General features: G+C 40.7%; 2 protein-coding genes across 3 annotated transcripts in view; one reads left to right on the top strand and one right to left on the bottom strand.

The window, feature by feature from the left end:
- Positions 1-3360: 3360 nt before the first annotated feature.
- DCLRE1A (DNA cross-link repair 1A) lies at positions 3361-19088 on the bottom strand. Of its 2 annotated transcripts, none has more exons than XM_040072099.2 (9): positions 17999-19088; positions 14953-16443; positions 13494-13627; positions 12232-12350; positions 10475-10618; positions 9446-9591; positions 8312-8466; positions 4763-4904; positions 3361-4137 (listed from the first exon to the last, which is right to left on the bottom strand). In XM_040072099.2, the coding sequence occupies exons 1-9, from the start codon at positions 18408-18410 to the stop codon at positions 3971-3973; spliced, it is 2910 nt and encodes a 969-aa protein (XP_039928033.1). In that variant the 5' UTR covers positions 18411-19088; the 3' UTR covers positions 3361-3970. The 2 variants fall into 2 exon arrangements, with proteins under 2 accessions (XP_039928033.1, XP_039928034.1); XM_040072100.2 differs by lacking the exon at positions 17999-19088 and adding an exon at positions 16956-17049 and having other exon boundaries at positions 3399-4137.
- Positions 19089-19494: 406 nt separating this feature from the next.
- Positions 19495-20893, top strand: part of NHLRC2 (NHL repeat containing 2) — a 31925-nt gene continuing 30526 nt past the window's right edge. Inside the window, exon 1 of the mRNA XM_040071142.2 lies at positions 19495-19705. Coding sequence (XP_039927076.1) covers positions 19543-19705 — 163 coding nt within the window. The 5' untranslated portion in view covers positions 19495-19542. The remainder of the gene's footprint in view (positions 19706-20893) is intronic.

Below are 20893 nucleotides of genomic sequence, written 5' to 3' on the forward strand. Positions count from 1 at the left end.
CAAAGTATTTGCTGGAGATTTGATAACGAGGTGCCATTGTACAACAGTGGCTAAAGGTCCAGAGAAGAAAGGAGAAAGAGAAGAGGCCTCCAGGTGGTGCAGGGCTCTGCCTTTGTGGGCTGCAGCTCCTCCACCAAACCTCCTGCCTGCAGACAGCAGGTAGAGCTGGTGAGATTCCGTGGGAGGCAGCAGTCAGCTCTCCCGTGCTGTTCTCCTTCTCTGCAGTGACAGACTGTCTTATCCCTTCATTTCTGTTAAGAAGCTGAAATCTCCTTCTAGCTTTTCTCTGCACTGCTGGGGAGACCGTTAAATTCAGCACTCCAAATGCACATTTATAATGTGTACCAAGATGTGAAACTTAAGTACAAGGTCTTCAATTTTTAATATTGGTACTGACAAGCTTTCAGTATTTCCTGTGAATTTCATTCATCCCAGTCATAATTCCCACTATATACTATTACTGTGTGGTTTACAAACATTAATACTGAATGTTTTGCAAGCACACTTGGCTTGGAATGGTGGCTATTGGATAAAATTTCAAATTGCATCATTTCACTTAAATTCTTAACACATAAAAAAGACTGTGACCCACCCTTAAAAGTAATGGTCTTACTTGTTTTGGTTCTGAAATGAGAAGCAGATAGTTTTCTGTAGCTAAGGGAGGATGGAAATGTTTGGGCTGCATTTTGTTCTCAAAACTCACCTGCTGCTTTTTTTTCCTCTACCAAAGAAAACTCAAAAAAAATTATTCAGACACAGAAAACACATCAAAGCAATAACTGCCTCTTTACCCTGACATGGAAATAAGTCTCCCACAATCCCCCCAAAGCAGTGTTCAAATTCAAAATTCATGTTCAGTCAAAAATCAATCCCTAATTGCATGAAGGAGGTATCTGAAGTCAAACTTCCTTAAAAAGAAAACAAACTTAAATGGCAATTTATCCTAACAACTTTTACGAAGCTCATACAAGCAGACAGACTCGATCAAATAAGAGAAATCCTTTAACCATGCCAACGGCACCTCAGTTCCTTTCTCCACTCCAGGTTGCCATTGTTTCACATATTGCTATGTGAATTGTTATTTCACATCCAGGTTTAAAGAGATACCGGCACCTTGAAGTTCCCTTCAGCTGCCCATCTGCTTTTATCCTGCAGTGCCTCCCCAGTGCCTTCCAGCAGCCTCCCCAGGGGTGGCCAGAGGCTGGGGGTGCTTCCATTTATCACAGCCAGCTGAAACCCAGCGCCTGAGTCAGCACAGCCAGGAGCTGCTCTCCTCATCTCCCCTCTCTCCTCCTGCCACCCTTTTCCAACAGAGCTGCTTTTAGCTCATTTATCTGCCCATTGGGGTGATATGTAATCAGAGCAGGAGCCCTGATGGGAAATACAAAGTGATTCTTTAGAGGGGTTGGCTTTGAAAGCCGCTCTGGGCACCGATCAAGCGCGTGTTACAGCTGTCCCTTTTGTGTGCTTTGCCTTCTGCCCTGAGCCTGTCAGCACCAGGCAAACAGGAAGAGCCTCTGGGATGTTCACATCTTGCTTTAGAGAAATCTGGTAGATTTGTGTCAGCACAGGCTGACTCCTCCACCACACCTCCACTCCAGGAGACCCTGGTCTAATGTTTCTATAGCACCACAGAGGTCTGAGACCCCATCCACTGACCGTGAAAACGTGGCACTTTTGCTGTTGTCAGAACCCCCACCCTCAACCAAAGTAATGAATGCTTTCTTTCATCCATCTCTAATACCAGCATTGCCCAAAGACTGAAAAAAATTTCAGTTCTTCATTAGGAAAAGTAGAGCCAGACTCTAAGTCCTAATTAATGATGTCTGTACAATAACACTGAAATTTGGTTTATCCCAGGTCTACACTCCCTAAAGGACTTAAACTGCTGAGATCAGAGAGATGCCCCTTGGAACCACCAAGACAAGGGAAAAAGTCTTGCCACACATCTCCCCACAAAATTCTTGTTAGTTATATTTAGTTTTCCACATCTGCTTGTATGTCCTGCCACACAATCTAATCCTGTTATTAATCTTCCTCTTTATTATAAAGAGAACAAAAATAATTTATTCCTGATTTTGGATTCTGAAAATACTTATTTTTCCATAAAAAGGAAGCCAAGTAAGTGGGTAAGATAGAGATCTCCTACCATGAAGGTGGATTAAATGCTGCACAATTTTATCTACACACAAAACCCAGCTGGTGGAAGTACAAATACAAACTAGGATACACCCATTCTCTGTAGGAACAGCCATTCTTGAAAATGCAACTATGGAAGCAAGAAGATGTCTGAGCTTAGCTGTGACTAAGATTTCACTCTGGAGTGCTTATTCCAGCCTCTCATACTCTGTGCAAAAATTAGTCAGGAAGAAGACCCTGAAGGCCAAAAATCCATGCATAATTCCTTAATGATTCAACTGGTTAAAACAATTGCCTGCCAAATAGAATCCCCAAGATTCGCTTAGATTTGTACAAGGCATTAATTCAGGTTTGGTATTTGCAAAAGCCATGAAAGACATTTCTTCATACACCTCCAAAAAGGAGTGGAATCCTACAAATGAGCACTCCAGTCCAAGACAGTTACCACTTCTTGTGACAGCCAGCTAGCACTATGCATGATGTAAAACAAAACCTTCAGATTCCTTTAACTGCCTAATTTAAACTGAAGCATTTAACAATGCTGTATGTCAGTGAAACACTCATTCACAATTCTTTTAGTACAAAGAATCTTTTTGCCATCAGTTTCTCAGTTATTTCTCTCACAAGACAGAAATAAAACAAGTGACTTCACATTGCAGAGCTCGTCACTCAGACAAGGATGTGTTTATACTTACATTGATCATTTAAAAAAATGTTTTTACAACATAAAATAGCATTGAAGATTCCAGACAAGCTACTCTGAGGGGCTGGGGAATGATTCTTTACATGTGTTTCCATTCTGGAAATCTGAAACAGTTTTATTTTAGTAATTAAAATTTTACTAGTGTGCCTGCATGCACCCACGTACTTCAGTACATAAACACCAGGCAGACACAGAAAAATCAGCACTGGATAATCTGGTGGAAGCAGGGCAGAAAAATGCAAAGTGAAATTTACCTTTCTGCTGCCAGCACTAGTATTGGCCTTTTTCCAGAATTCAGGTGGCAAACCTGTCCATAAACAACTCTGCAAACCCCAATGGAGATTACATGGTGAGGAACCACTTCTGTGCTTTGAGATGAGAACTGGCACTACAGAAGACATGAGCAAGTTCAGACAAGCAACACACACAGCACACTCACCAAAGACAGCACAGACAGGCTGCTCAGGTTAGCAACTTTGGCACTGAAAGGAAATTCATTTTGCAAGGAAAGAACACTTAGACATAAGATAAATTCTTTATTTTAAAAAAGATCACTTAAAAAAAAGAAGCAGAACATCTTGAGCGGAATAAAGAATGTCTTTGGTAAACAACTGTCTAAAGTACATAAGCTGCAGGATCCCAAGTCAATACTTTCTCACAAGTTAAGGTTTTTTTAAAAGATTTAAAACACAATAGCCACTTCTGCTTCATGAAACGAGCTTCCCTGAAGCCTGAGTTGACAGCATGTGACATAAGCTTAGTATTCTCTCATTTATTACAATAACTTAGTTTAACAGATAAATTAAATTAACTGAAAGTACCTTGGATTGTTTAATGTCCAGCATTACACATCTGAGCATCTCCACAGCCTGAGGAAAATGAGGAACAGGGGAAAAGGAGCAAGAGAAAAATAACCCAAAATATGAGATTGCAAAAATGGTAAGTTATGGGGGAAAAAAATTTGGTAGTTACACAAGAAAACCAGGTGCCTTTTTTTTCTTTCCCCAAAGAATGGCAGTTTAGTCCTCCCTAAAGAAAGCTTTGCAGAAAAGAGAGATAAATAACACTCACAGGAACTCAATTCCCATTCCAGCCTACTGCCTTTGAAATACACATCCTTCCTTATATTTATTTATGCCTATTGCCCTCGGTCATCCAGTCTCTAAAATGCATTTCCATCAAGCTTCTGTCTCTCCAGTCACCAACATTTACAGTGGGGATGATTTTCTGTGGCTTCAGCCACTGAACAAAACGCTTCATTTCCAGGTAACTGCTGTGTTCACTGTAAGGAATCCCTGAAATGAAAACAAATCACAGCCATCTGTCAGTCTACTTAGCTTCTTCCAAGCCTTCCAGCTGAGAAATACTTCAGATAAAAGGGTTTTTACAATTCCTGTTTGGGATCTGAAGTTTATAGCTAAGGTAAAACATATCTCCCCCCTCTCCAGTTTTCCCTTCTAGGAAAATTATCTTGCCTTAGGTCACCAAGTCATTCATCAGTGCAAGCTAAGCAGCATCAATGACCTGGTTAAAGGAATGGTAAGGGATTTAGCTCCACCCACCAATAAGAACTGAGAGGAAGACACTCTCAGAAACAAGACACAGAATGAAATCTTGGCTCTGGAACTACACTGCCACCAGCATCAGTCAGGCCAAGACTCCTTCCCTGAAGTCTCTACCTGGATCAGATGAAAATCTCTATTTGAATGACAAGGACAGGGGAAAAATGCATGTAAAAATCTGAATTTATGGTGTTCTGGATTACTCATTTCACAGATCTCTCCTGAAGAGATCGGTGCAGTTTCTCAACGAGTTACCAGAAAAAGCAACAGTTACAAAAATCAGTAGGCGTTTCCAGAATAAAATTAGGAAAAGCATCCACACAAAGCTAAATGCACTGAATCTTTGCCTCTCTTATACCATATATAGTGATTTTTCCTCTTGTCTGAGGCTTGATATCCTCCAGAGAAAGGCATGAATCAGAGTAGGTCCACCCCGTAGGTTTGAAAGCCAGAACATGATCAAAATCCTCAGAAAATTTATTCAAGTGATCTTGCAAGCCCTGCGGGAGAAAAAAATATAGCATATACTTAATTCCATTAAATAGTTAATTAGACTAAAGGTTGGCTATTTCATGATGGAGAGGCTCCAGACTGCATTTTATTTTCGTGTGCTGGTATTTTTTAATTATAACGATCATGTATCTTGAAATCATGAATGCTAAATATTGACTTTTGCAAAACAACTGGTCCTTTAGGATCTCAATTTCTTAATCTGAATTAGGCACATATGAACAGCTATGCATTACAGATGAGGGATAATCACACCTTCTTATAAATTTTGCTCCACAAATCATTAATTTCCTCCTCTAAACTAGAGGTCAGCAGCTGAGTGGAGATAGAGAATGGTGAAATGTTGCTTCAGTGCAAAATCATCTGGTTAATTTGCAGTGTCACAGAGGTCCTGACACCTGCTTTTGCCCAGAAGTAACCAGAGTTAATTAACCTACCCCAGAAAACTTACAGCAAGCCAGTGCATGAGCTGAGTACTGCACTGAGCACTAAACCATGTTTTCCCACCTCTCCAAGACAGGAAGGAAACCACCTCTCATCTTCTCACTCCAAAAAGAAAATTACCTTGAAAAAGTTTCCAAGTACGTACAATCCTATTTCTGGATAAAGCAAAGTTGGTATTGCTTCAAGTTAAAAATAGAAAATCAATTTCATGTGTCCTCTATAAAATCTCACAGGCAAATTCCTAATTTAAAAGTCCTAAAAGGTTACAGAACACGAAATCAAACTTCATAGTAGCAGGAGAGAGAGGAACACAAAATAAAGATTGATTACAAAGGAGGGTAGAGGGGGATAGATGGGCTGTGATAGAACATTACCCAACCTGTCAGACACTTGACAGCTATAAAAAAGGGCAGCAGAAAGCTGCCACACTTAACAACACCTTCAGTACAACTTCCAGTAGCAACATACGGAATCCATCAAACCAGGTCCATAAAATAATTTTTTAAAACCCTACCACAGCAGACATCTCATTCAACAAAAGGAATTATGGCTCACTGCTGTGACTTTGAATACATTGTCAATGTTCAGTCCTCACTTGATTAAGGGTATAACTGTAGCAGTCTAATTCTCCTTCACACTTCATTTCTGGAGGATTAACATAGATTAAGGTACTTATTCACATATTTACTCCCTTTGCTCTAATGAAATCTAAATATAGTACTTGAAATACAATGATTATTATATTAACAATGCTAATCTGCTTTTGAATTTTGTTATAAATCAAGCGTGCAACATTCATTCACATTAAGGATGCAATTTCAACCTTATTAAAAAAATTATTTCTGTATTTCAATCACAAGCACTTCTGGAAGTCTCACCTCAATACCAGTACAAAACCTTGCTGAGTTAAACAACGTGAAACAGATTCACAGACCCACAGAACTCAGTTCCCTGGAAATTTTCCACTGCATAGTCAAGTTTGGCAAAAGCCTCAGTTTTTGAGTTACAAAAAAATGTTTGTTGCAAAAGAACCGTGCGTGCATTTTGGAAAAGATGGCCTCTTTCCCCAAAACAAATGACTACAGTGTTTGCTCATAACAAGTCCATTTTAAATATACATTCCAATTTCTTTGTTTATTGCTTCAGCCAACACTGTTCTAAACCTTCATCCTTTTGAATGGAAAATATATTTCACTGCTACACCAACCTCCTTCAATCACCATGACAGCCTGATATTCAGTGTCGCTAAAGTCAGCAGTGTACACAAACAGATTCCATAAGGTAGGAAAAGACTCAAACATGATTAAATATTTAATCTACCACCAGCCCTAACACCACTTCAACTCATCTGGCTTATTCAAGAACAGCCATTTGTCAGTTACATACAGGAATCCCTGCATTTTACTGGGGTAAAACCAAATACTGCAGTGAAATACCACTTCTCTGGGTTTTTTTTTATATATTTTCTTAATATATATCAAATCCAAAAGTAAGATAAATGATCACATGAACTCATCTTTAAGCATTTAAAGTTCTCCACATTTTACTGACAGTGCATTCCACCTGGGCACTCCTGTAGCTGCAGCCCCACTGGCAGCTTGGCGCTCTGGAGGTGTGCCCAGCCTACATGGACACATCCTCACCAAGGAGACCACAACTCCACACCTGAGGGCACAGCCCCAGCACAGAGGGCCCTGCTGTCAGACCAGCACTCTGACCCACTAGATCATCATGCCTTTCATCTCTCCTGGCCCTTTTCAGGGTCCAGGCATGGCTTCTGTCTCTCTGTAGATTTGTCTGGAGCCTCCTGATCTCAGAGGTGAGACCCTGCATGACACAACTGCCTCCCTCTGGGAAGCAAAGCCGCCCTTGAGAGTTCAATCACCCCCTGGAAGTGCAGCTGTGTGAGTATCAATACTGGATAGTCATCCAGGTGACTTAGCAACCCAGAAATCTGCAGAAGAAACTAAAATAAATCACTGTTTAAGACAGCACAACACACTAAAAATAAATCCATACATATTTCCATTACTCATTTTCTGCTCCACCACAGAAAACATCATGGAACAAAGTTAAAGCATTAAGATACTAAGTTCCATCTCCTTCAGCTCCATCCAAACCATATGGCCTTCTTTACTCCTTTTTAGGCCAACTCTGACCTTGACTAGTCCTGCAGCTAAATACCATCTTGCTCTGAAGGATTTGCTTGAGATGGCACAGCAGGCCTGAAGCAAAAGAGGAAAATGAATCCAAGCCTGGAAGGCATAAACAACCACTCTTTTTTCCTTTCTTCCAGGTTACCTTTAATCTAGAGCCTGCTGCTTTACCTTACTGCTCCTCAGTATTTTGTAGTCTCTTCAGAATAACCTAGGAATTAGTCATCTTTCCAAACTAAGAAATTCCCAGAAAAAAAACGCTCAACAACAAAAACTCAGCGTCTCAAATCTCAACCATATGTGCATTTGAAATCAACTTAGATGAAATAATGTTTTAAAGTCAACTGGCTTACTTGCTTTTGTGACAAATATTAGAGAACTGGTAGCTGGCCATGTCCACAGGCTGACTCATAATGGAGACTCACAGGCAGAAAATCCTTTTAGACTTTTCCTACACTGGGCCAGGTAAAAGACAGGCTGGAAACAGGAACTCCATGTCACAATATATTAATTGCTAAGAGGACAGATCAGGCAGTCATTACATAAATCTACTTCAAAAAGGCCTGCAAAGAGCAGGTCTTTGAACGAGCCTCATCTTGTACAAGCACCACATCACGTTTGGAGAAATTATTAATGTTTAATTGCATTTATTTTCAATGTATTGCTACATATCAAAGCTTCACTAAATAAATATGATCTGACAAGAGGTTAAAAAGCACCAAACACAGCAGTGGTTGGGAGGAGCCAAGAGAATTTTACTAGCAGGTTCATCAACACAGTCCATTTTCTGAACTTACCTTAAAATTAATCTGCATCATGGGAAGAACATGAAGCAAAGTACCCTTCCAGTCCACACTGATGAGGGAATTAACAGCTGCTGACTCCAAGCACTGCAGGGTTTTGTACTTGTCACGGGACACACTTGCTTTTGAGCCCAGAACTTCAGCAATTGCTTTAGGATTCATCAGGAAGAAATCAGATAAAGAAAATTGTAAGAGTTCTTTTTTGGCTTGTTTTGGAGATAGTCCTGATTATTGTACAAGACAATTTTTACTTCTACTATTAGAAAAGAAATCCATATTCAACAAGATATAGTGTTTTGTATTTTAACATTAAGAAGAGAATCCTATAATGGGTGTTAAAAACCTTTGTCCCCCACATTTTAGCAGCAGAACTTTGCATGAGAGTTGGAAAAAGAAGGAAAAGTACCTTGATAAATTCTAAGCCACGTTTCTTTGGTAGAAAGTTACTGAGGTGAACTGGTATTTATTCCAAAGATGCCAGAAATGTGCAGTTTTTGGAATATGTAGCAAATAGCCCACATTGAAGACAGACTAAACTTCAGTAAGTCTTGTATTGATGACTTTAAATATACACAAAAGCACAAATGGTGCACATCTGCCTGCTCTGAAGCAGACATTTGGGCAATCACGTTGGTTCCTGGTGCTGTAACTGAGTGAAGCTTAGCACACAAGATCTCCATTTAGTCAGAAAAGATATATTACATAAACTGGAAGAAAAAACTCAGAAGTCTAAGAATAACATCCCTTTGCTGCTTCTTGACAGCACAAAATTATTAACAAAAACGTCATAAAGGCCTCATTTATTTATTTTTTAATCACCCTTAGCAATTTTCTCACTGCAATCAATTAAAGAGGTTCATACAGTGAATATATAAACTGGCCACATGTATATTCACTGTGGGGGGAAGGTTGCAAACATGGTACAACACTATTTCTTTCAGAAAGTCAAAACTTATTGATTAGAAAACTAAAAAAAATAGCAAGAGCACTATTAAACACATTTAATTTCTTTATACAATATCTAAACATTCAGACCAAACCACCTTTTATATCTTCAAGAAGGCCATCTTGTAACACTAAATTAGATATTAAGTTAGTTATTTGGTCCAGTACACTCCTTTTACATACCTAAGAAAACCTTTTCTTTCCCAATGGAGTAAGTGCCACAGACAACTAGAGTTCGTGGGTTTAAAGTGACCGTCTCAAAGGCAATGTTGACAGCAAACTGGATAACCTCTTGTTGTGAAGGAAAGGTGTACTCAGGGCTGCAGTATCTGGGGCATGGAAATAAAACAAATCACTTTGTTACAAAAAATAAAACACACCCGAAGTTACCATGAAAGCTCTCAAAACTCCAAGTGAAAAAGACTTTATTCTATATAATTGTGGTCTATTAGAAACACTGAGGTGCCCAAATGAAATTGTTCCAACAAAGATTACCCTGAGCATATCCCTGTTTTCTCTACAACTATTCACTCTCTGACACTGAATTCTACATTTTCTTCTTCAAAATTACCAAATGCTCTTGCAAGCTAGATATTTGTATCACATCCTGATTTTATCCTTATGCCTATTTTTTGTCATACACACAAACCATAATGTAACTCATTACGCATTCACAGAAACACATGGAACAGAAATAAAAGTCTGCAGCTGGGCATTAGTCACCATCCACACAAAAACAGTTCTGTATACATGAATCAGAGAAAGGTCTAATGAAAATCCCCAAAACTGATTCAGCCTTTTGGCATTCTTTCACCTTTGAATTCCTTCACACCTCTTTTCATAATAGAGTTGAATCCACTGAAAACCAGTGTTCCATAAACCTCTTGTTTTAGAGCAGAACACTTAATGTATGAGTTTTGACACCCAGAATTTAATACCACTTATAAATAATATGGTGATCTGAGCAAATATTTCAACATCTTTTCCACCACTCACTTTCATTCTCTAACGTAACAGCATAACCAATGAACAAGCTAGACATATATGCACTCCTAATAAACATCTGCTTTTATTCAACACTAAATAGAGCTAACAAGTGTTATCACAGCAATGTCATTTACACTTACATTTATTTGGTTCATATAAAGCCTTACTAAAGTGAAAAGACTAAGAACAAACAGCAACAAAAAAATCCATTTCCAGACAACTTACGTGGTGTCAAGGTAAAGGGTGTGGACTTGCTGGCCCATCAGAGCAGGATAGCGCTCCATGGAAGGGTCTGCTCTGAAATCCCCTGTGTGCAGAATAACAGCCCCACTTGGCAGGTAGAAAAGGATCATTGCTGCACCTGGACAACTGAAACAAACAAAACACCCACACAAATTATGTCAACACTCTATATTGATAAACTACTTCAAGAGGTAGATCACCCTTCAGTAGTAGAAATGTGCAGAATAGCATTTTAAATCATAGCTACTATGCAGACTAATTTAGCTAGAAATTCCTGATTTCTAAAGGAATTCTGCAGCTAATCCTATGGCCACACACAAGCTTAAGTCTCACCTGAGATGGAAAGAAGAAACAAAAAACCCACATCAACAGTAAAGCAATCAAACATTAACTGCCTTTTCGGGATGCCCCACCTTCTAGGCATGACAAAGATCCTGCCTCAGTTACAATCACTCTTTGATTCAAAGGGGAAACAGCACACCAAAGAGAAACAGCATTCTCATTCAAGAGAAACAGAGTTGTATTGCTGCAGATGCATCTTCCTTCCTGCAGGACTTACTGGAGCATTTCCTTTTAAATTCTACTTGAAGATTTTAAATGTTGCCCTAGATTCAGAACTCCCTGGTTATAAATACAACTTCCTTACTGGTGACAGTGAATGCATCGTGCCTTCTGCAGCTGCTTGCCAAAACTCTCTGAAAGGCAAGAGCTCGGACTGAAAAACCTGAGTGGGACTACTTCAGGTATCAGTCCTCTGCAAAGGGTAAATGAAATCTCAAAAAAAGAAAATCTGGCATGAAACAAAGTTAAGACAGAATTGGTGAACTCTTCAAGAAGATGAACTTTGTAGCTATGGTATGTAGGAGTTTTAAATTGGAGCAGAGAATGAGAGGGACAAACAGGAAAAATGAGAAGCATACAAATTACATAAGCAACAAAGGCTTCCTGCATTCCTAGAGAGGGTTCTCAGAGGACTTTGTGGAGTTGTATCTCTCCAAGTATAAACAAATCCTACACTAAGCAATGTTCAAACCAGCTGTGACACAGTCCTGCCTTTCAATATATGTACTGCAGGGAAGGGAGTCTTCCTCCAGCACATGGCCAAAAAAGTACCAAGAGGCAGAACAATGAGCACAGGACTGGAAGTCAGGTGCTACTGAACTTTAAACCCAGCATTATCACATAGTGCCAGTCTAACGCACAAAATCTCACCCTTTATCACCAAATTCAGTAGAAATCTTGTCCAGATTTCAACAGCCTTTTCTCCAAAGTTCAATTTTCAAAATGTTAGCTAGGTTATGTCTCTCACAGAAGCCAAAGTACTACATTTTTCTTTAGCTCAGGATTTCCCTATCGTCAGTTCAAGCTACAGAAACCTAATGCATCTGATAATCAAATCTACTAGGTTCTCAACTAGACACCAAAAACCAGGAAGTGTCCAGACCACTAGAAAATCATTCAACCTCTCACAGAATCACACAGAATTCAGCATGTCTAGGTTGGAAGAGACCTTCAAGATCATCGAGTCCAACCCATGCCCTAACACCTAATTAGACCATGGCATCAAGTGACACAATAAACATAAAAAATTATGGAGCTACATGTGCTTAACACAACATACACACAAAAAAAATTAAATTAAATTCCAAAAAGCCTGTTTCATTTTTGAAGACAACTCACCTATTTCAAAAGCTAACTACCTGTAAGGAATTTTCCACAAGAAATGCAGTGATACCTACTGATTGGCATCGAGCAAAAGCACTTTGATCCCATTGACCACACACTGCGTGTCCATCGGCAGCACGTGGACATATTGCTCCTGGACCCGGAGTTTGCTCTTCACCAGATTGCCAGTTACCTGGAACACAGAGAGGATTTAAAATAGGAACAAAATCTAAAAGAAGCAGTGATCGTTTTAGAAACAAAAGCTCCCAAAGCCAGCCTGGCTTAGAGAGAGAAACTATAAGGCCCTGGGCATCATCAAGCATTTCAGCAGCATTTCAGTTCTCAAAAAGAAAAATGAGAAAAGCTGGGTTTAGATAGCAAACTTTTAAAAGCCTGTCAACAGGTTATGGATTGGAATCAGAGAAGAGGCAAACAAGGGGGAAGAAGATCTGTTAAAAACTATTAAGTCAAAAGGAAGAGGTGGGTGAAACCTTCTTTAAAAAAAGTGAAGACGTTTGCAGGTAACAGGTCCCTGGATCTTATAATGGAGGACTGCAGTCACTCCAACTGCAAGGGCAACACAGGACACAAGCATTTCAGGAAACTTCCAGATTGAATCACAAATAGTGTTTTTGATGCAAGCTCTGGATGTGTTGATTAGGCAAGGTGCCTTATGTTAAAGTAAAGATGAGCTGGTTGGACATACAACAGCAAATGGCAGTCATGGCCATTCAACGGCCTGAAGTACAGGACACAAAGCATCAGTCTAAAATAATTCCACTTGCTTAACGTGAAAAACAGATGGTTATGCAGAATCTATTTCAGACTTCCATCACTGGAATAGATACACAGAAAATGGAGCCAGATTCTTCATGATGCACACAAAAAAACCCCCAAGCTACAACGTCAACTTCCAAAACCAGAAATTTCAAATGTATTATTAGGTGAAAAAAAAATCCAGAAAAGGTAAGCACTGAAACAGGTTGTAAAGAAACATAGTAAAATCTGGCCTATGTTCAAAATTTGACTGACAAAAGACCCCCTGCAGTCTGATCTAACTTTGAAGGTAGACCCACATTGTGCAGGAGATTGGTCTATGTGACCTCTAGAGATTCTTTTTAAACCTGATTTTTCTATGGTATGTAGTCAGGGATGTTTCACTAATCCTCTTGGTCAGTCAGATCAGGGTAAGGATTTCTCACAAACAAAATGCACTTTGTACATATCTACTGACCCAATAAAGGAGCCACAGATCTTCTATTTATTTCCATCAGTACAAAAGTGATTGCAGCTGCATATGGATATGATGGTACCTAGCAACCTTGAAAAACCTTACCTTATTACAGTAGATTGGAAACCTGAAGTTTTTTGTTAGTCCACAGTAGTGGTCAGAGTGAAAATGGGTAAGGAAATAAGCTGTGCAGCCTTCGATTTCTCCATACCGGAAGGCATCAACTGTAAAACCAGTTCCTACAGCCAAGAGGGAAGAGAAGGCAGTCAGTAAACATGCATACTTCAGAACCAATTTCTAATCAGATATTGCTGCTATTTTTTTTCTTTCTTTCTTCCTAATTAAAAGGTAATAGTTACTCTGCATACTCTTGAAGGAGCCACTTAAAGATTAACATGTTTTATGTATCAGTCAACAGTTGCAAAAAGAGATTTTCACTTACTAAAATAAAAATTTCACAAAGTTTTCACAAATACTTTTGAAAGCCTCCCAAATATGTCATGCAGCTGCCCTCTTATATAGATGTCAACTGGTTAAGCAAATAAGACACATTTATCTGCACTCAATGGTATTCTTGAAAGTTCAAATAAATTGAAATCTAATGTCTTACCACAAAACAGATAACTGCAGCTCAACAGAATTGCATTTTGCAATCAAACTGCAATTCTTCAACTATTCTAAATTAAGTATTTCTCTTAAAGCATGCAATAACAATTATTAAGCAAGCAACCTGGGGTCTTCAAATGCTGAGATGAAACGTGCCTGACTTGCTATCATATGCTTTCAGTGTTTGTATAGATTTTGCATAAAGACAGATGTATAGAAGACAACCCTACTCTCTGCAAACACTTTTAAATGCAAACATACTGATAAACAGTAATTTTCCATTGGATTATTCTTTCTTAAAACCACCAAACAGTGCACAGAACTAATTCTGCTGGTGGCACTCAAATATTTTGCATTTTATGCTACACAAATTTCCCAGATCTTCTATGAGAACAAGAAATAGTTACACTTAACTGAGGCCAGAACTTCAAGTCAAAAAAAAACGTGGCAGTCTGACCCCTAACCAAAAATCCTTCAAGTGTTTGAGAGGTACCAAAACTAACTTTAGTGGTGTGAGCATCTCAAGCTTTTCAAGATGCTGAGCCACCATGCTTTTATTTACCTAATTGCTTGAGGAGATCCTGATAAATTCTTGGCTGTTTTTGAACTAAACTCTTCTGCTCGGTTTTCTTCCTTTGTTTTCACAGTTGAAATAAATCATATTTCTAACACTATTGAATTTCAAACGCAAAATTAAACTCAATTCTTCTACCTCAGTGTTAAGGAAATGATTTCTACTGACAATGCTATTTTCAGGCACAACTGAAACAATGCAAAAGATTAATTTCAGGAATTAGGAGCATGTATTTATATTTTATATATATATAAATTAAATATATATATATATATATTAAAAATAATTAAAGAAAGTAGTTATCAAGAGTAAAAAGTTAGAACAAAAAGACAACACTCCAGTCAAAATAAACTAACCTCTACAAAAAACCAAGTTACCTCTCACCTGGTATTTTCTTGTAGAAGGGGCAGTGTTTTTTACTTGGTTCTTCACCTGTGGTAGGTAATTCTTTAAATTTTTTTCTCCACCTTCGTTGGCCACCAGAAGGTACATCTGCAATGGCTTCATTTTTATTTGGACTTTCTGTAACTGCTTTCACATCTTCCACAGACCCCTCAGCCTTCCTTTTTTGCTGTCTGGGCCTCTTTCCTTTAGGAGATACTGAACCTGGTATCTGCTTTTTCTCATTCAAACACGCCTCTCCTTTGCGTTCCTCCTTTGCTTTGGGTTTTAACCCAAAGAAAACACCAATGTCCATTTGTTTAAGTTCTTTGGCAGGACTGGACTTAGTGTTCATAGTTGCTAATGAAAGAGATGGCACTGATGTAGAAGAGATGGGGCTGGGAAAGCTCACAGCAGCTGTACTAAGATTTCCTTTTTTCTCCACTGCTGTCTGTGAACTCTCCTGGTGAGCTATTTTTCCAGTTGCACTGGCAGTCATTTTATCTGAATGAGTTAAAATGTTTCTTGGCTCCCTCAAAACATTACTCCTCTGTGTCAGAGGAGATCCAGCATCTTCTCTGTCCAGCAGTGATGATGTCTCAGTAAAATTCATGTATGCAGAATCCAGAGCACAAGCACCAGCATCTTCTGACTCTGTGGTTCCTGCTCTGGCAGCAGAGGAACTCAGTTCTGGCTGTTCAGCCTCCTTGTAACTAGAGGCAAAAGAGGATCCACTGGCTACCACCCCTTGCTGAGGATCTAGATGATTCAATGCATTTTCTCCCTCACAGAGGGTTTTTTTAGCTACAAAATTTTCCATTTTTGTATGCTCATACTGAGGCCTCCTCTGTAAGAGAAGTCTATCAAATGTTTTAAACGCCACAGAGTTAGAGTCTTCCTCTGAGTTCTGCACTTTGAATAATTTATTCTGTGATACTTTTACTTTCTCCTCCTGCTCCTCTTCACTTTCCTCAAATGTACTTAGTGGAGAGTAAGAAATTTCACAGTCATTGAAGTCCACTCCTGACTGTAGCAGACTTGGCTGACTTGTATCTTTCTCAAGACACAGATCTTTTCCTGTTTCGCTTTCTTGAGAGGATGCAAAATCAAAAAATTCAAATTTACAACGACCGTCCGCTGTCTGTGGAAGCTGACATGTCTGTTGAGGTTTTTCAACACCTGCAAAAAAGGAAGTACTTCCACTAATTTTACTTAGAGCCTTCATTTGTGGTGAACTCTGTACCATTGATGCACAATCATCATTTGGGACGTGCTTTATTTCAACAGAGGGTTTCTCATCCCGTGAGGTTTCCTCTGCATAACTTGAGGAACAGCTGGGCTTTGCAGCAGTAGAACATGTCAGCTTCATCTCCACAGCGGTTCCCAAAGGGTTTACAAGATACTCCCCTGCCCTGTCTGCTGCGAGTAGGAAATGGCTGTAACGCTTGTAGTGAGATGGAATGGTGGAGGTGCACAGCAAACCATCAGGACACTCTACGGAGAGAGTTAAAGAGATGTGTAATGTTAATACCTTTGCAAGTATAGTTGGCATAGTTAAAATAAAAATCACACATGAAACAACATGTAGGAGCTTTTTCTTAAAAATACAGCTGCGGGAGGACAGAAGGCGCAAGTAAAAAGTAATTTTCAAGCTCCCAAGGCCTCTTCCTCTGAGCTGAGAAATGAGAATGCAGCCTAAAATCAAACAGCTGCTGCTCATACATATGTATACATACAGCAGTATAACTGAGCTATACAGCCTGTTAACCACAAGAATACGTGACCCTGCTTCAATGCTGTGCTCCTGTAACCTCACAGCTTCAGGTTTAGAGATGTCCCACAGCCAAGCAACAGGCTCAGAGAAGCAGCACCAGAAGCAGCCAGCACATTTCAAATAGACATAATAAACAAAAAACCCAAATCTCAACTCCAAAATAACCTGAAATTCCATTTCAAAGTGTCTGATTTTACACACTAAAAGAAAAAAAAAAAAAAAGTCTATTTACCTATATGAAGAAAACATTCAGCATTGAAATGCTAGGAAAAAAAAGAAGAATCTCTTCCCTAAAGCTTTCCCACTGACAGTTTGCCAGCCTAACTTTTCAGGCTTTTAAAGTGAATGCATAAACCCATCAGAAGGATTTTTCACCTGTTAATTATGGGAGTAAGATGAAAATGAGGTGTTAAAACACCTGCCTTAAATTAAAAACATTGCCAAAATCAGCATGAAAGGACTTACATTTCATTGTTCTGAAGAAGAAACTCTAAGAAAGTTACCAAAATATAAAAAGGAGAGTGGTTGCATTACCTAAAGCAGTCTTTAGTCACGTTTCCTGTCTGTATGCTTTCTGCTTTACAAAAGTTATGAGGTGTATTAATGACATAAATTGGATACCTGAATATGTTCAGATACGGTATTTCCCCATGAAACTAGAATTTGGAATGTGTCAGTTTTATTCTTCGTGTACAGATCTCAAAAGAAAGCAGTTGTCTTATGATACAGGAACGTTAATCTCTATTTCTATAAAAAATTTCTAAACCATATTGGCACACAAGCTAACACTTCAAGTAAATTGGCGTATTTCAGCTTCCAAATGTCCACAGACAACTGAACAAATCACATAACATGGATACATGCTAATAAAATCTATGTCTACAGAGAATCTATATCTTGATCTCAAAAGTAGCACCCTTGTGCCTGAAGGTACTTTTCTGATAGACTTAGTTATTATAACAGGTTTCAAATTTTTAAATATGCACCTTCAGTTTGTTCAATTAAATACTAAAACTTGATAAACAGTCATGAAACTTTCTCAGAGTTTTGAGATTAGATTCTGAAATGCGATTTTCATGTCAGATTTCCATGCTCTTCACAAAGAAGCAAAAATCTCATACAAAAATAGGACCGATCAGTAACATCATAATAAAGCATGACAGAAGTCATACCAACTGCCATTTCCGATTTTGAGCTGAATTTTAAAAAGCCAGCAACATTTCGTGAGAAGTCTGCAGCTTGCCTCTGACAGCTTTTTTCTCACTGTAATCGTACCTTTCTCAATGGATCCTGGAGTTTCCAAACATTCATAGACGTGCCACTGAGGCGTCTGGACCAGCAGCAGAGAGAAAGGCATCTGGCAGCTGGGACAGAATCCATCGTGAACGGGCCTTGCATTTTGTGAGCTCTGTTCTGCCAGGCTACTCGCGCTTTCCTGGGAGTGCACACTACTGTCTTCTTTACTGTGATCCACATCCTGGCCTGGCCCTGAGCTCTGCTTGGTTTTCTGAGGTGTATCCGTTTTTCCTGTGGATTTCTTCTTCCTATTTCTCTTTCTTTTTGGCCTGCCCTTGCCATCACTTACTTTCTGCACAGTAGAGATGCTCTGTGAATTACTTTGATGCTTTTTCTTCCTAATGGATTTGTAGTCCCAAATGTCCTCTTCCAATAAAGCATCTTCAGACATGGTGACACATGAAATATTCCTCTATCTTTTATGCAACAGTTCACAAACCTGTCTTTCCTCCCACTAATATATTTTCTCTTCCCTCCACTCTTCACTAGCAGAGGAAAAGCTCCAGAAGCCCATGTTAAAAAAGCAACACTGAGCCACAAATCAAGCAGCAGTCCCTGATGGGACAGAAGCATGGTGGATCCTATCCCAGAAATAATTTAATGAGCGTCTCTTTGTAGATTTGCAATTCCTCCTGTGACACAGGGCCCGAATCGGCAGAGCCTTCCAGGGCGAGCCATTCCCTTCAGCTTCCCCTCCGCATCGTAAGCTCCACCCGGCCTCGGTGGGGGCAGAAAGATTTTAAAGATTTGAAAACAAAACAGGGAAGAATTCGGCCACGGGATTGTTGTCGGGGTGTCCCGGGATGCTCCTCCACGGCGTGTCCCAGTACCTCCGAGTGACCGGGATGCTCTGTGGGATGTCCAGGTGTTCCCCGGGATGTCCCAGGATGTTCCCCGGGATGTCCCAGGTCTCGAATGTCCCGGGATGTTCCCCGGGATGTCCCGGGTCCCGAATGCCCCGGGATGTTCCCCGGGATGTCCCGGGTCCCGAATGTCCCGGGTCGTTCCCCGGGATGCCCCCGGTCCCGCCGGTTCCGGAGCTGCCGCCTCCTCCGCCGTTTCCCGCCGCGGCCGCTCATTCGCTTCCGCAGGTTCGTCACCGCGGCTGTTGCTCAGCTTCTCCGCTTCTCCCATGGTATGCCTCCCAAAAGAGCCCCGAATCTCACCGCTTAAATTAATGGAGCTTGCTTTCGACTTTTTCCGGTGCTGTTCAGTTTTTACATCGTAAAAACGCTAAAGCGACCGGGCGGGAAACACGGGCTGTGTTGAATCTGCTGCGCGGGAATCTCCCCCCCCCCCGCACCCCCGGGCCGCTCCTGGGAATGTGCTGCTGTGGATACCAAGGATACGTAAAAACAGGGAATAAGTGAGGCGGTCCTGCTTTAAGATAGACGAGTTATTGCGTGTCCGTGCTTCGTGCTTTATTTTCTGTTACAGTGGCGGTGTTCCGCCCTGGCGGCGCGGGCGGTGCCGAATGTGCGGCGGTGAAGCGCCAGGCCGGTAAACAGCGCCCGGCCGAGGCGATGGCGGCGGGCGGGCTGGCGGGGCTCCTGCCCGCCCAGACACAGCTCGAGTACGCGCTGCTCGACGCTGACACTGCCCAGGAGAAGGAGAACCTGGTCTACCAGTACCTGAAGAAAATGGACAGCCGCGAGCGGGACCTGACGGTGCCCGAGCTCGGCGGAGGTGGGTGGCGCGGCCCGGGCGGGGCCGGGGGTCTCCCCGGGACAGGCGGCGGAGCCCCGGCTCTCCCCGTGCGGGGTTCGCCTGCGGGTGCCGCCGCTTGCGAGCACCGGGCAGGGCCGGCTCCGTGAGCCGCTGGTTAAATGGCACTTGTAGCTACAGGAAATGCAGCTCCTGGGAGCACCAGCAGCGAAGGACAAGGCAAAAAGAATCCCTTTAAACATCCTCTCCCTTGTGCTACCTGCAAAAACACGTTCTGTAAAGCCTCTCTTCTAAATCTGTTTCCCGTCTGCACTGTGTGTTTATATCTGTCGCCTCTGGTCATAGTGTTCTCCTGAGCTCTCTTGGTTTCCCGGAGCATCCCTTAGGATGTTCCCCAGCTCTGTCCCCGTGACTTAACCGCGCTTGTCAATTTCCATGCCCCTGGTAACACAAACTGCGGGAGATGCCATTCATCCTCCTGCCATGGTTTGCCCCTTTCACGCATTTCTGTGTCTCTCCTTGTGCCAAGGGGGAAATGAAAGGTTAAGTCTTGTAAGATCTTGCAAGTCCTGCTCAGGTTCTTTTTAACCTTTGAGAGGCTCCCTGCAGCTGTGGGAGCTCACATCATGCTGCTGGACAGACAGCTCACCCCTGAGCTCTAGGGTTAAAATCACACGGATCATGGGAATGAAATACGGCTTTTAACCATTGGAGCAAAAGGAATGCTCTCTCTGTCTAGATTTGGGGCCCTGAATTGAGTTTTAGCTTTTGCCATTAGTATTGTTTCAGTGTTCTGTCAAGGTTTATTTTCTCCTCTGAAAAAAGGTCAAATGAGTAGCCAATCTCTATGAAAGGTATTTTAATTCTAGTGAAAAGGGGATAAGTGCTGTAAAATATATAAACTACCCTTTTCTTTTGAAAAGTGAACAAACAAGCTCCTACACTGTGGGAATAATGCATATACTTGAATTATTCTCATTATTCTCACCAAAGCTAAGTGTGAATGCATTCATTTATGTTTAAGTATGGGGAAATCGAGACCAGTCCTCCTCTTAGTGAAACACAAAACAAGCCTCCTGCTGACTTGAGTAGGAATAACTTCTGGAGCAGTAAGAACTTACTTTCTGAAACTGTCAAAGTGAAAGTTGAAAACCTAGTTAGCTTTGCATTTTATCATAACTGTCTTTTCCTTCTATAATTTTTAGAAAT

Source organism: Hirundo rustica, chromosome 8 (genome assembly GCF_015227805.2).
Source record: "Hirundo rustica isolate bHirRus1 chromosome 8, bHirRus1.pri.v3, whole genome shotgun sequence".
Taxonomy (NCBI): domain Eukaryota; kingdom Metazoa; phylum Chordata; class Aves; order Passeriformes; family Hirundinidae; genus Hirundo; species Hirundo rustica.

Bases quoted from the DNA above. Each gene is read 5' to 3' on its own strand.
- DCLRE1A (XM_040072099.2), bottom strand. From the start codon at position 18,410: ATGTCTGAAGATGCTTTATTGGAAGAGGACATTTGGGACTACAAATCC. The intron at 10,619-12,231 runs GTAGGTATCACT...TGTTTGTTTCAG, and splicing joins CTTTTGCTCGATGCCAATCA to TTGTCCAGGTGCAGCAATGA. The intron at 9,592-10,474 runs GTAAGTTGTCTG...TCCATGCCCCAG, and splicing joins ACCCTTTACCTTGACACCAC to ATACTGCAGCCCTGAGTACA.